The following is a 14,516-nucleotide window of genomic DNA, read 5'->3' on the forward strand; positions in this document are numbered from 1 at the left end:
AAATCAAACATAGATCAGTTTTGTGTCCTTATAATGACATATTTCCAAGTTATGTCCCACTTATAAAATATAATATTTCTCAGAATATTCATACAATTCTTAAAGTCCCAATTTAGTCTCTCAGTAATCTGTAACTGTAAAATTGTACATTTTCAAGATTTTGCCATTAAGGAAAGTCATGGCTTTAATGACTTGCGGTGTAACTCTAAACTCTAACTGTTTATCCCATGCTCTGTTTCTGATGTTAGAATAATTCAGCATTATATGAGTGATATGATACAGTACGATGTGTGTTTAAGGCCCACATATAAAAACTATATCATGTCTCACTTGATACGTGTATTAGTTTTAGAAACTAAGTGTACTTGATTAGGGTTAGAAATGAAAAACACTTGGTTAGGGTTAGAAAACTACACACTTTTAGGGTTAAAATACAACTTCCCCATTTCCTTCATAAACACCATTTTTACAGTTCACATACAGTTGCTCTCATGACCACTAGAGTCTTTAGAAATAAAGGAAATTTTGGATTGCACGAGCAAGTACACCATTGGGTCCTATTTTTAAAGAGTGACAACCTCGTACTCATTCTCTTGCTTTCTACAATATGAGAAATGCACCGATGGCTGATTTGCTCTTGAGGTGTACTGTATCTTGTACCATGATGTCTATCTTATGAATATGTTAACAAGGTGAAAAAGTTTCCTATTATCAGAGGGGGTATTCACTGAGACAGTTGTACAGTACAACTGGGAAAGAGATGTGGGTTTAACATACCCAGGAAAGGAACTGCATCATCTATAATTTGGGCAGGAACAACTGGCTTCATGTGTTAGTTATATAACTATGACTTCACTATAGTAAACATATCAACTTGAACAGATAGTTATCAGTGCAATACAGTTCATGTAAAAATACTGGACCAATAATTGTGAATGACTAAATGATAAATACCTTTGTATTGTATGTAGCTGAGGGTTTAATAAGTGATGTCATATATAAAAAGAATCTAGAGCGATTTTCTCCTGCTGCCTGCGACAGTGAATCTGCTTCTAGGCTCTTTTGATGCCCATTACTTTTTCCATAGTGTTCCATAGTCATGATTTACCGCATGAGGTCATACGTAAAACCTGACAGACTTTTACACAACACAGGTACAGCCAGCGATGCCAGTGTGCAAGGAGTCAAATGAGGTGAGAGAGGACTTTGTTGAAACTATCCAGTCTGTGCAGTCTCCTCCCAAACCATTTAAGTCTCCACATGGTTTCCCAGACACTTTGGAAAGACAGACTCATTTGTCTAAAGGCTTTAAGTTTTGGAGAGCTGCATGTCTGCACTTTGGTAAAATAATATCGCCTTTTTTCTGACTCTTGGCAGCGCCGAACAGGCTGCAACCGTTTTCATTAGTAATCCTGCCAAAACTAAGACTAATGTCACTTTTCTCCTCATACAGACTAATTGTGCGAAGCCTTGTGTGAACCAGCAGTTACTGCCGTTCTCCCAGGGCCGGCCATAATAATAACCATTTTAGATGAATGTTAAATGAGCTTTCTGACTCTTACAGGAGCATGCGGAAAAAAAAACAGCCAAGGGAATAAAAAATAACACGATTTTATCAAGATGACGCATCTCTGAACAAGTGATTTAAAAAAACAAAAAAAAAAGGAAAAGCAGCCATTGCATATTTTTGGGAACCCTTCATGGTCATTGCTTGAAAATATCTTCTTTGGCAAGTATCACACCTTGTAAACGCTTTTATAGATTAGTGGTGAAGGGTCTTTTATTTACCGTTTTGGGGATTTTGTATTTTTCCCTTTTTCTTGCAAATGGCCTCTAGTTTCTCTCGTTATCGGTCTTTTTTTTCAAAACAAAAAGGTGTTTGGACCCAGAACTGGCTTCTAATTGAACGCATTTTCTTTCCGTTTAGCGACTCAACCCGAAAGCATGTTTGACATTTATGCTGCATGTCGGAGATGTTATCAACTCTGCAGTGACGACCCTTTTAACAATCCAACAAGCAGTTCCCTAGAAGAGTTTTCATAATAATAGATTTTATAGTTATTATGTAGATTACGGGATAGAGGATGATGCCACATTAGAGGGAGCCTGTTGCAGAATTTCTGGATATATTGTGCATCTTCTTGAGATTTTCCACTGAGCTTTTTTTCCCCATTAAAACACTGATATCTGAAACATTTCTGTACACTTGTGTGAATGATGTGCTACTGGAGTGACTCCTGCTGAGTAGTCATGCCAAAGGGAAACCTGTTTGCATGTCGAAGCTGCTGACGAAGCTTTGAAAAGCTGAACTATTGCCTGGAATAAAAAGTTGTTACAGGCAGACAGAGACTGCAGACGGAGCAGTGGGAGCATCACTACACCCCAGAATATCAAACCACTGGCTCTGACTTTGTGTCAGTGTGATCAACTGAGAGTTAACCTGCGTTACCTGACAACGCTCCATGTGATCTCATCAGCTCAGTTATTGACAAGCTGCAGACAACAACCGAATGCATTCATGGTGATCTTTGGGGGTTTCAACCATACCTCTGTTTGGTGGGGGGTGGGGGTCTTTTTGTGGTCCTGTCTTTTTCTCCTATTCGGGAAGCATGTTAAAGGGAACATCTTAAAAAGATCATTAAAGCACAAGAATTCAGTAAAACTTACTTGAGCAAATAAATCTTTCGGTTGGCGTAACATTGGCCTGCCAACACTTAATAGTACTTAATGTTTCACTGCTGCTTAGTTTTTAAAATTCATTTGAATTGATGGGAGCAAAACGTAACTTTCTCTTCCCAGTTTACATGATGCATCATTTTACACAAATGGATCAAATCCAAATCCACCATTTTTCATGAACCGACCTGGAAGACAACAAACATTGACGTACAGACATATTGTCACATTATTAGATGTTGGGGTGAACAACTTAAGGTGAATTTATTTACAGATCAAGCAGAAAGAGCACAATTACCGTCACATTTGCCAGCCCAGTTTTTGGGGACGTTCTGTTTATTTTTTGTTGTTCTTTTGATCACAAACTCCCGAAGGAAGTATCTCATAAAAGTCTTCCTTAGCTTTCAGATTTAGCTGGAAACTGCTGTTTGCTGTTGTAGCAGGTTTGCTAAAGCTATAGTCAAAAAAAGTTGGACGCTAAAACAATGAGCAGAACAAGGCTAAAATTCTCCACTGAGCCAAAAACAATCACGTAACCTTGAGTTGGCGAGCAGGCACTTGCACCTCCAACTGGGACTTCAAATGCTTGCTTTTTTTTTGCATTGAAAAATAAAGTAAAACTCCAGTGTGACAGAAAAAAAGTAATAATTAATGATACATTTATGCTGCATATTAACCCCTTTATAATGTTTACAAAATTTTTTTGTAAGTTGCAACAATGTTTTAAAGTCCATTCATCTGCCTCCAGGCATCCTTTATGTGACTCAACCTGCAACTTGACTCCCACCGGAGGCAAGGTGCGTTCAGGGTCTCTGTGATAACCGGACAGCACAATAGGAACATGACTCTGTGGTCAGTACCAATAGGACCTCTGGTGCCTGCTGTTTTCCTGGATACCAAGTTTCTCCATGACCTCTTCCTCCAGGGTCTTTAGAGATGGAACATAAGTCTTTTCTAGAGTGTCTTCGGGGCTGGTATCTTTAGGCCCATCTATACAGAAAAAGGAAAAAAATAAATAAGGTTATTTTACCGCAATAGACAAATTCAATAGAGTAAACATAAAATATATCTTTTAGCAAAATACCAATGCAGCATTAGTATTTTTAAACATAATTTCGATGGCAATAATATGATTTCCCTTTGCAAATTTACAGAGAATTCTTTAATTGGATTCAAAAGTAAGCATTCTCTATCCTTCTTAGTTCAGAAGGAGTATTTCTTGCACTGTTAACAGCCCTGCATCACACAGAAACCTATTTTTAGTATCCAACACTGCACAAGAAGGAAAGAATGTTCAGCAGCTTGTTTTGATGTGCTGACCCAGCTTCTTGAAATAAATCCTCCACCAGTCAAAACATAAACTTGCTCACCTTTCCACTGTTGTGGTACAATACCGTCTCGTCGCTCCACGACAGGTTTTGGGATGATTCGACCCGTCCGGCCTGAAACTCGAACTCTCTCGCCCTCCTCTGTGAACTTCCAATCAATCTGAGTGGGCCTCCTGTTGGTTTCAAGATCAGAACATCGCAAGTGGTCTACATATCAAAGATCTGGTTCATTACTCTAAAAACAGCTCCTTGACATTATATTGCTGTACAATTAGATTCAGCAACAAACCTACAAGTTTACTGTACCTGTCTGATGGGTCAATGAGTGCGACATCGCGTAACAGCAAAGGAGCCTCGGTGGCAATGTAGGTTCCTCGGTAATCTGTGGATTTTCCTACATACCTGTGATGCTAAGACATAATACAACAGGTCACAGCTCTCCAACTTTAGAGGCTAAAAAAACACAAATAGGGTGTGGCCAAAAGGCTGCTGTAGTGCACCCAGACAACTAGCTCCATCTGGTGGAGCTCAGGTTGCACATACATTTTGTTTTACTCCAATTTAGAGCACTAACTGTAAAAGCTTTACTGCTAACCACACTTTTTGGTGCAATGAGAAGATACACAACATATTTCTCAAGAGAGTTTGATGAAGCAGGCATTCAGAGCGCTCAATCTCTTCTCAACCACATACGTCTCAAAATTATTCACAGCATTCACAGGTTGTTGCGTTGTCTCTCATAAAAAAGAAAACAGTACAGAAAAAGAAATAGAAAGCCTTTACTGTCATTGAATGACTTGCATACAATGAACTTAGGAGCGCTGTTCCTACAGCATATTCATGTGACGCAGTAAAATATAAAGAAATTAAAAAAAAACACTGATGCAGATTAAAAGTTTTTTTATCTTCTTGTTAAATATACTGAAAAATAAAAAACATAGATGAATTAGAAATAAAAATATGACTTAATATTCCATAAACAAATTCTTACTGTGTTCAGTCCTTCCAAGATAACCCAGTTTCTTCGTCTGAACACTTGAATCACCTTTCCTTGCTTTCCTTTGTCCTTCCCTGCAAGAATCTCGACCTGTGGAGAAAATGAAGAGCAGATATTCATCTCTCAAATGAGAACTAAATGTCATGTGATATCATCATTACTGATGACCAAAATGGCATTATATAGGCAGGTCACAGCTGTGTTTTAACCATTTATCAAAACATCAATCACAAACTTGATTTGAACAGATCTGAAGCCAACTTTAAATGTTTAGCCATTTTCTGTACAAACTGCTGATGCATAATAGACCCTCTGCTGGTTGTTTCAGGATAAGTAACATCAAGCAGAAGCGTTGTTACACGTGTTTTTTTCTATCAATTGCCAAAGCTTTGATACACTATCACTCATATGGTTTTTCATAATATTGTAAAATAAAAACATTTACTCAGACATCTAACAAACTGAGCACAAAGTGTAAATCCACATTTTTGAGCGTGGATTCCCGTCGTCTCCTTGAACAGAAGGAAACAGTCTGGCTCTCTTCTCTTTACTTTATCAGAATTTTGTAATAGGGAAACCCCCGACTTCTCTCTGAATTTGTCGGAACAGTCGACTGTACAACAGCGCTTCACCAATTTCAACACGTTCTTTGTGATTTCCAGCCAATAAAACAGTCCGCCGTCATTGACAATTGTTTTATCTAGTCATGAGAAACCAGTTTTGGGTAAGGAACCGCCAACTTACTATCATGATACTACTATTATTGAAACAAAAAATGGATTTCAGGTCCTAGAATCAGCTGTGGTTCCAATGCCAATATCATATAAACAAATAAGTGGTAAAAATCTCACACTCAGCCAAATTATACATTAACGACTTATGCTGGGCTTACACCAACATATTTTCACAGTCCGAGACTAAAAACTGACAGTCTTTAGGAGTCTAACTGGAGTCTCGGCACGCTCCCGTCATCTCAGTCGTTAAGTTTAAGGTGGTAATCTGCAATCTACGACCGCGTTTCATACCAGTCTTTCCCGAGTCTTGGGATCATATCAAACGTGTTTAACATTATCGCAGATCGCAGTGATCGCAGTCTTTTCTAAGTATTCTAAGTATTCTGGTGTGTGGGTAGCATTAGACACTGTTTTAGTTACTTGTCATCTCTGTATAGATTTCTAGCGTCTATGAGTAGGTTTGTTGATATCCATTTACTTTTAGTTCGTAGTGCATTTGGAGATTATTCTCATGCTATGCACTCCAGTCTTAACACCTTTCATCTTGAAATTATATCTACGAATTAGACTTTACTCTAAAGCAACATTTTTCATTGTATGTCTGGTTAACGTTGCTAATAAATACAACTAAATGTCAGAGAATTTAGACTGATTTATGTTTGTCTACTCAGAGTCACTGTAAAAGCAATAACTTTGCCCTGCTTAATGTCTTTACATCTTGTGATAATCTTGTTTTTAAGGACAATGCGGTGGGAAAGAGGTTGCCCTTAACTATGCAAACCAATTTGCAATTTGTGTAGACTTGAATCCTGTGAGTTGATTTCTTACCATGTCTCCTTTGACCACAGACCAGTCCTCTGGCTCCATAGGCTCCACGAACACCTTTCTCCTCTTCTTCCCCGGTGGATTCATCCTTTTAGCAGCTGCGGTCCAGGGTCTGTTAGTGCCGTAGCGGTAGTCTTTGGGCACAATAACCCTGGCTGCCATCGATAGGAGAGCAGTCAGCCTCATTGTGCTGCAGGGACAAAAATAATCAAAGCTGTTGGAGGTATTATGTGTAACGCCAATCTGACACAACCGCAACACAAGCTAGGCTAATGTTAACTTACATACAGCTATCATTTACGATTGGTAGGAAGACTTTAGCACTATTTTCTCTAACGCACACACAGACATCTAAAATGTGACTGATGCTTGCCTTTCAAATACTCAACTTCTTGGTATAGAGGAAAACTGAATTAGTGCATGTGGAAAAAGCTTACCCTCTGTTGATGTCAATGTCACATGTAGCAGGGCTGAGACTGTTCTCTGAAGGTAGCGCCACCTGCTGGACAGGAGGGTCGGACTTGACTTAACGCATGCGCAGCTGCGAAATCAAGTGTGCAGTTTGCAAGTACAGATGAGACTCCTATTTGTGCATGATGTTGGGTTCTGTGGGTAAGATGACGTTCACATAGATGTGGCTGCGTACTGCAGTGTATTCAAAGCACACCACAGAGAATCGGTGCACTTTATTTTCTAGGAGGGAACTTATCCCCTCCTGGAAGAACAATTATTTTAAACTTGAAAGCCTTTACTCTATTTTACAATGGCTTTGGGCCTGCAGCCACTACAGTGAGTAGAACAAAGCAATTTTATCTTAAATTGACTTAACTGTTGCTGTCTCATTTCTATCATTTAATTTTGTATGAGCTTTGAATTAATGTAGAATATTCAACACAAAGATGTTTCATATCTTGTGTTAAAAACAGTTTGTTTTACGTGTTACAGAATATATATTACATGTTTGCCCTTTGGCTGCTTCGACCATGTTGCTTTGTTTCCCATCTACATCCACCCTAATTTGCTGTTTTACTGACACCAAAGCTCCATGTCTTCTTTTAAGTCTTTGTGCTTTAGGGTCAGAACAGTTCACCAATGAAATCTGACTGGTTCAGTGCAGAAGTTGTCACTCGGTTGTTAATTTCGAGTTCACTCATGGAGGCAGATGCAGTGGCTAAATGTGGATGTACATTTAAAAAGGCTACATGTAATGCAGATGTCACAAGGTGGAGATATTAATAACACTCATATGCTTACACCACAAGGCAAAAATGTGTAAAAAATCTGCAATCAAAATTCAGCCAATCACATGTACAAGCTTCCAGAGCATCAATATTAGAATAAAAGGCTTTAAAAAGTTTCAAATCCACACCTCATAAGGATTTTATAACAGGAGAAATGACTGCATATATGCACGTAACACTGTAAAAACAACTGTCAGGTGCCTCTCTGGGAAGCAAATAAGTTTGGGACATCCGCACACATCTTTTCTTTTTTTTTTTCTTTTTGTAATCAACATGTTTATTAAATCGACTGGCAACTACAATGGTAAACTAAGCAGCAGATTAAGATGAATAACGGCTTCCAAAAAGTAACAGAGAAAGCTAAACCAAAAATTACACTTGAATACTAAATTAAACTTCAGATCTCAAGCGGTGCTTTAAACATTTTACACGTCGACATGAGTGGCGCGGTGAAGGGAAGGTGGCCATCTTTATAACACTCAGTTATTTTTCTTTCTTTTTTTTGAGGGGCGGGGAGATGAGCTTTCCCTTAGTTGAATGACTGGATAAACTGCAGGCTAACACTGCCACACACATGATAGAACACCGAAGCGATGAAAGAACAATGACATCCACAACTTTGTCTCACAGTCAAAACAATAAGACCACTAGTAAAACAGACTTCAAATTCCAGTTAACAGGGCGGGGACGAACAAAACATAATCAAAGCTGTTTTACAGATGGTTCAGTCTTTAACGGGTACGTTTTTTCTTCTTCTTCTTCATTTCCTTTCACAAATGACACCGTGCAAGTCATATTAGCAAGAACAATTTCAGTGATACGTTTCAGAGCTGAAAAAGAAACATTTTATACAACTGAGTGTCTCTTCAGTCTCAGCGCTACTATGAGCTAAATATGAAATTATGACGAGAAATCGAGAGTCGAGTTGATGGGTTTGGTTTATCTTGGAGAGATTTTGTCAGGAATCAGCACTGCTCCACCTCAACACTTTAAGACCGAGGTGAGACGCAACATTCAGGAATGTCTTTCTACTGTCGACTGCGTTCATCGTTTCGCTAAAGAGTCCCAGAGCAGCTTCCTGCGAGAGTCACTGCAAAGTAACGGCTAAAACTGTTGTTCTCAATAGGGTGTTTTACATATCAGTATGTTCAAAAGAAGTCCATCCGTGTTATGCTGTGAAATTAATGTCACAATTTTGGTCACCTGCAATGAAGCGTACAAGCCAAAGCAACAAAACCAGCGTTGCAGAAGAAAGTCAGAGCGAACCTAGATTTAAATGGATATGGGAGGAAAGAGAAAAATAACCTGAACCCAACAAGAAAGGACAAGTTTGTGCATCAAACGACTGAATAACGGACTAAATGAGGTCGTGAAGCTAGGCAATAAGACAGGTTGAAGTGAATTTATGAGCTCCAGTTGAAAGCGTGGGTGAAAATGGTTTCGTCCCTGTACAATATCTACGTTTTAAAACCATCAAATGGAAGTGTCTGTCAAATTTCGATTTAATATGTTTAATTTTCATAAAGTATTCCGTTTATTTATTCCCTCTAACTGAGAAATGTTTTAACACCTAGCATTCAGTCTTTGTAATTATGTAATTGCACTTAGAAATAAAAAATATATATACACCAAAATCCCATTTACACATGAGCCTGAAAGCGCTCAGTTCAATTGTTTGAAGTCAGATTAGCAAATGTTTCGTTTCTGGGATATATGATATCCCAAAAATGGCAAATGTTGGTTTGTTTGTTTCTCAATACAAACATGGAGGTTTTTTTTCTTCTTTTTTTTTTCTTCTTAATTCTCCTACTAATTAAACAGCTGAAATCTGCATCTTGCAGGTAATTATGCTGATGCTCGATTTCCAGAGAGAAGCATCGAAGGTTCTTGGTTTTCTCATGAGTTGACGTTAAGCGCTGTCTCTCACAGGCTGTGGGGGAAACGGGAAAGAAGAACGATTAGGGAAATCATTTTACAGCAAAGCATTGCACGAGAAACACGTACACAAAATTTTAACAAATTAGTTTTGTACTGCCGTGAGAACAATATGCGTTTAACAACTGTTTTTGAAAGTCTTGGTTCAAGCTGGTAAAAAAAAAAAGGGGCATAAAAGACCAGCTGCACTGCTGTTTTGTTTACTTTCTACGATGATGGAGGCAACATATGCTTCAGAGAATCCTCCTTTGCATTGAGGCTTGCGTCCAAATGCACATCGACATGTTATAGCTTTATTCTGCCACTTGGGGGCAGACTCATGAACATGTGTAACAATTGTGTTGGTGTTGTTGTTGGTGCTTTAGCTTTACTCTGCGTTAGAAAAGACATCATTCAAAAAGATCAGCTTTGTGGTGGAGTGAAACTAAGCGATGCTTTCACACCAGCGCTGAGAACAATGCACGGAGATACCTTTGTGCACCTGTGGACGGGCCCATACCTTTCAATTGACCAACACAGTAAAGTCTTTAAATATTCAAATATGAATACAATAAAGTAACTGTGCAACACATCTGGAAAAGTCTCTGCAGTTTGGTTTATCACACTGTGCAGACAGTAACTGCCTCAAAGTAAGATACACTGTGGAAAACGTTGATGTCTAGCACTGCTCTCTCCAACACAGGATAAGTAATAATAGATTTGATTTCAGCATCTTTAGTAAACATGTCTCACCTTATCTTCTGTTAGTTGGCCCCCTGCTGGAGCATTTTCCTCTGGTTTTGATTCACTCTGCGAGGAAGGTGCTGTTGCCTTGGGTTCAGCCACATCATTAAGCAATGCCTCCGTGTTTGACTTGTTGCTGTCATCTTCTGCCTCCGTATCCTTTGGCCGCTTGGGAGATGCCTATTAAAAAAAAGAAAAAAGAAAAAAAAAGTGACCAAACATAAAAGAGAGCTTCAATAGCATCTGACTGTGAGGGTCTGTACTTGGGCTGTCTGACAGACTGAAACTCACCTCTGTAGACTCCTCTGCTTTTCGTTTAGTCCCTCCCTTTTCATTCTTCTCGTCAATGACCAGCGCCCCTTCATCCTCATCACTGCTGCCCTCGGCTTCAGCCTTCTCTGAGCTGCCAGTGTCCCCTGCTCCTTGTGACGAGTTGTCCTTCTTTGATGACTAAAGGCAGAAATTGATATTAGTGAAAGAAAAGTGAAACAAAGTTTAGGTCTCTCCAGGTCTGTCAATCAGAGTGGTCAAAAGACAAAGTTAAGGACAACCAAACATAAAACTGTCTCAGTAACACCTCTAGAGTTGTGACTTAAAATCCCACATCGTATGTATCTGTAGGGCAGCTATGAGGCATTCTGAACCAATGTCTTTAATCAGTGGAAAGCATCACATGAATTTCTTCCACTCTAGTGCCTGCTTTGGCGCCATAATTAACACGATAGCGTACTGAAAAATATTTGAAATCTAGAAACTGAGACCAGAAACTCAATGGAAAAATAATTACAGTGGTAATAATAAATCAAGTGAGGGGTTGTTTTGACACAGGCTCCTATACAATTAATCAAACAGCAGATAACCTGCCCCCTCCTGGCCATTAAAGAAGTTACAGTTTCTGCATTGCCTTCACATCTCAGACCCTGAGGGCAGGTCCATATTCAATATGCGGTTTACAAACAAGACAGACATTAAAAGAAGAAAAAAAATAATAAACCGATAGTCAACACCACATACAGCTATCCTCTTGGATTAAAGTTCACCTACCTCGTAGCCTTCATGAGTGACAGTGGGGTTGTTCTCAATCTCCCAGAGGCCCTCAGCAAAGCCTTTCCTCTTGTTTGCTTTTCCAAACTTCTCCTTGCATTCGTCATACGGGAACAAATCCTTGGCCCCCAGAAATGCCCTGTGGTGGTCAAACATTAATCCATGATCTCTTGTAACTTAACGCGCCACACCTTCTAAGTCAAAGACGCATATCATTTGACGCCATTGACTTTCAAATTAAAGGAAAACCCGTATTTTAATTGAAATCTGACCCGACTGCAATCGTTTGCTTCGGACAAAGTGAAGATGCAACAGAGTTCAGGAGAAGTTCCAAATATTTTTGGACATTTTTAAGCTTTGTTAAAATACTTTACAAAGTTTCTGACTTAATATATCATCCAAGTGGAATACGAAGGTCTTAATAAAACACAAAATACTCACGTTTCATGAGTCCCAAAGAAGAACACTTGGTACTTGTTCGATGGTGACTTCACAGCTCCTTCAGGTAACTCGTCAATCTGTGAATCAAAAGCAAATTAAAAGAGCAGGAATTAAAATGACCCAATTTCAAAAGAAAATCAAAAAGTAAAACATGACGCGATGTGATAAAAGTGAGAACAAAAGTGAAGAACTTTCACAGCTGAGAAATACACTAATGGTGATAAAAATGGGTTTATAGGACTAGATGGCCATGCATAATAACATGATACACTTTATAGCAAATTGAAAGGATTTTTTTGGGTGATATTTTTCACTGCTTACTGTAAAAATTCAGCCTAACAATTAATAAACCCCATGGAGGCATCAACCTGCCATAATACTTTGGGCCCTCTGTTCTGCCAGCACTAACAGGTTTCTGAAGAAGGCAGCAAGACACTGTGGCACAGTAAAGTCCTATAATGATGGATGGGCATGGTGTCTATTTGCCCCTGCCAAAATGCCTTTTGGCATTCCCAGATAGGGTCACTAGGAACCAGTAGTTGGGGCAGGGCCTGCAGACTGTTGACATGAGGCTGATAAGGCTGAGAAAAAGGAGGGAAAAAGGCACAGATCAGTGACTTTTGGGTGAAAGTGCAGGGCCATTTGGTGATTTTCTTTAAATGTACCCAAGATTGAGAATTTGCAAGGGTAGATATTCAGTTGCTTGAATAACTGCCACATCAAAAGCAGAATATCTGATGCTTCAATCCAGTGTGTTTCAGGCCTGATGTAGCTTGCTCGAACAGTTTACCTTTTAACCCTAGTGTGCGGTGAATAACTCTTTATGGGTCTTAACTCTTGATTTGTATGTAGTTATTTATATCCCCAACACTTCAGAGTGCGGGGGTGTTTCAGAAGAAACGCGAAGAACACTTTAAAGTTGATATTTTATCTTGGTAAATGGTTAGGAATTTTTTTTTATTACAATAATGGTCAGGCTATTGAGTTATAAAACAGGGATTTTTATTATCATTACTTGTATTTAATCTTTTATTAACTTAAACCAAGAGTTAACGTAATGCAAGTCATTTCAACTTTACGAGCAGAAACACTGTCGCAACAAGTGTGGGCTGGCAGGCATGTTTACAAAGAAGCACGCGACACAAGCAGCTATTACTCTTTGAAACAACAGAATAAGAAAGAAAAGGACACGTACATATTTACTGTAGCTTTATCTACAACGTGGACTCGTGTTTGAAGCTCAACATCAACTGTCAGTTAACTTTTGCTGCTAGTCATCCGTTATCGTTGCGAGTGACGTGACCGTTAGTTTTTAGCCAACGTTCTGTTGGTCCATTGCTATCTATAACGGTTACCAATAGCACAAAGTTGATGTTAGCCTAACAGGCCCCCTGGGACACGAAAGTGGTACATGCAAAGGTTCAAAGAGCAACTACCGACAATATTGATACAAAATTAACACGAAATTAGCTGAACAGACTGAATGGGTTTTTTTCTAACACGATGAATCACCCTAAAGAAATGTGCAACAGTCTCCAGTTGCTAGCTCTATGTTGATGCTTGGCAACGTAAGCTAACTCGACGTAGCTAAGCTAACTCATGGTAGCTAACAACTGTTAGGCCTCTCAGGTGAACCAGTGAAAGGAGCAAAGGAGCCTAACAAACTGAAACGAATCCCACACATAATAATGTGAACGAGATATGTAACGGCGGGTGCTTACCCTCGCAGGCCAGTGTGGATACCCCTTCATTTTAGCAAACACCAGATCTCCAGGCTTGTATTCCTTTTGCCTGTTGGACCTCGGCATGTTTCTGCTAGAAATTGCTTTCTGTATCAGAGATGCGTGTAATGAAACCACAGTGATAGTTTTAATTTGGTATAGTATCCGCTGTGGTCACCTCCTGCGGCAAAACAAGCCAAGCGTCGATTTATCATCCAATGAACCAGGCGCGGAAAACTGGAGCGAAGACGCTGCGGGCGACTTTTTTTTTTTCGTGGATTCAGAGCAATGCAATTTGACTACGACAAGAAAATAAATAAACAGTTTGAGTCTAAATGTGACCCATACGACTAAGCGCGGTAGATTAACTCGAAACGCTCTCTCACAATCCACTGACTCGTCCCTCGGACTATTTGGGTTTGAAATTGAAACCCGCTTCCCTTCTACAGACGCGCCCCCCAGTAGCTACCTAAAGCTGTAAAAATAGCGCCCCTATTGACCAAAACAAGTAATATTTTCCTAAAAAGGGACTATTCTAGTGGAGCAAAATCAGTACAGCTACAAAAATATTTTAGCATAATCCTTACGTTGTACTTCTTCACCACATTTCAGACAAAAACTTATTTTTTGCCCTGTTTATAACATTAGTATGAATATTGGGAACACTCTATCAGGCTTTTAAATATATAACACATTGTTACATTTCAGATGTCTTTTAGTTGTTCCCAGGTCCACCTAAAACTTCCCACATGCGTTCAATAAATGTTCAAATGGTCCAGCATCTAAAAAAAATGAATGACTAGAGAAAAAAGTTAAAAATGTAAAGCAGATTTGTGCCAGAGCTTTTTTTA

At 39.2% G+C, this 14,516-nt stretch overlaps 2 protein-coding genes across 2 annotated transcripts; both read right to left on the reverse strand.

The window, feature by feature from the left end:
- Window positions 1-3,315: 3,315 nt before the first annotated feature.
- mrpl24 (mitochondrial ribosomal protein L24) lies at window positions 3,316-7,088 on the reverse strand. Its single transcript, XM_072370775.1, has 6 exons — window positions 6,998-7,088; window positions 6,564-6,750; window positions 4,996-5,091; window positions 4,311-4,414; window positions 4,047-4,177; window positions 3,316-3,666 (listed from the first exon to the last, which is right to left on the reverse strand). Exons 2-6 carry the CDS (start codon window positions 6,744-6,746, stop codon window positions 3,530-3,532), a joined length of 651 nt encoding a protein of 216 aa, XP_072226876.1. The 5' UTR covers window positions 6,747-6,750; window positions 6,998-7,088; the 3' UTR covers window positions 3,316-3,529.
- Window positions 7,089-8,942: 1,854 nt separating this feature from the next.
- Window positions 8,943-14,094, reverse strand: LOC140274805 (hepatoma-derived growth factor-like). Its single transcript, XM_072370168.1, has 6 exons — window positions 13,666-14,094; window positions 11,945-12,021; window positions 11,504-11,642; window positions 10,751-10,909; window positions 10,469-10,639; window positions 8,943-9,731 (listed from the first exon to the last, which is right to left on the reverse strand). Exons 1-6 carry the CDS (start codon window positions 13,750-13,752, stop codon window positions 9,711-9,713), a joined length of 654 nt encoding a protein of 217 aa, XP_072226269.1. The 5' UTR covers window positions 13,753-14,094; the 3' UTR covers window positions 8,943-9,710.
- Between the last annotated feature and the right edge of the window lie 422 nt (window positions 14,095-14,516).

The sequence above is a fragment of the Leuresthes tenuis genome, unplaced genomic scaffold (assembly GCF_036924035.1).
Source record: "Leuresthes tenuis unplaced genomic scaffold, fLeuTen1.0.hap1 SCAF_18, whole genome shotgun sequence".
Classification (NCBI taxonomy): domain Eukaryota; kingdom Metazoa; phylum Chordata; class Actinopteri; order Atheriniformes; family Atherinopsidae; genus Leuresthes; species Leuresthes tenuis.

Excerpts from the sequence above, each read along its gene's own strand:
- mrpl24 (XM_072370775.1), bottom strand. The coding sequence starts at position 6,746 with ATGAGGCTGACTGCTCTCCTATCGATGGCAGCCAGGGTTATTGTGCCC. Across the intron at positions 5,092-6,563 it reads CTGTGGTCAAAGGAGACATG|GTCGAGATTCTTGCAGGGAA; the intron begins GTAAGAAATCAA and ends TTTTCTCCACAG. Across the intron at positions 4,178-4,310 it reads CTCATTGACCCATCAGACAG|GAGGCCCACTCAGATTGATT; the intron begins GTACAGTAAACT and ends TGAAACCAACAG.
- LOC140274805 (XM_072370168.1), bottom strand. The coding sequence starts at position 13,752 with ATGCCGAGGTCCAACAGGCAAAAGGAATACAAGCCTGGAGATCTGGTG. Across the intron at positions 12,022-13,665 it reads ATCCACACTGGCCTGCGAGG|ATTGACGAGTTACCTGAAGG; the intron begins GTAAGCACCCGC and ends TTTGATTCACAG. Across the intron at positions 9,732-10,468 it reads GCCAACTAACAGAAGATAAG|CCTGTGAGAGACAGCGCTTA; the intron begins GTGAGACATGTT and ends TTTCCCCCACAG.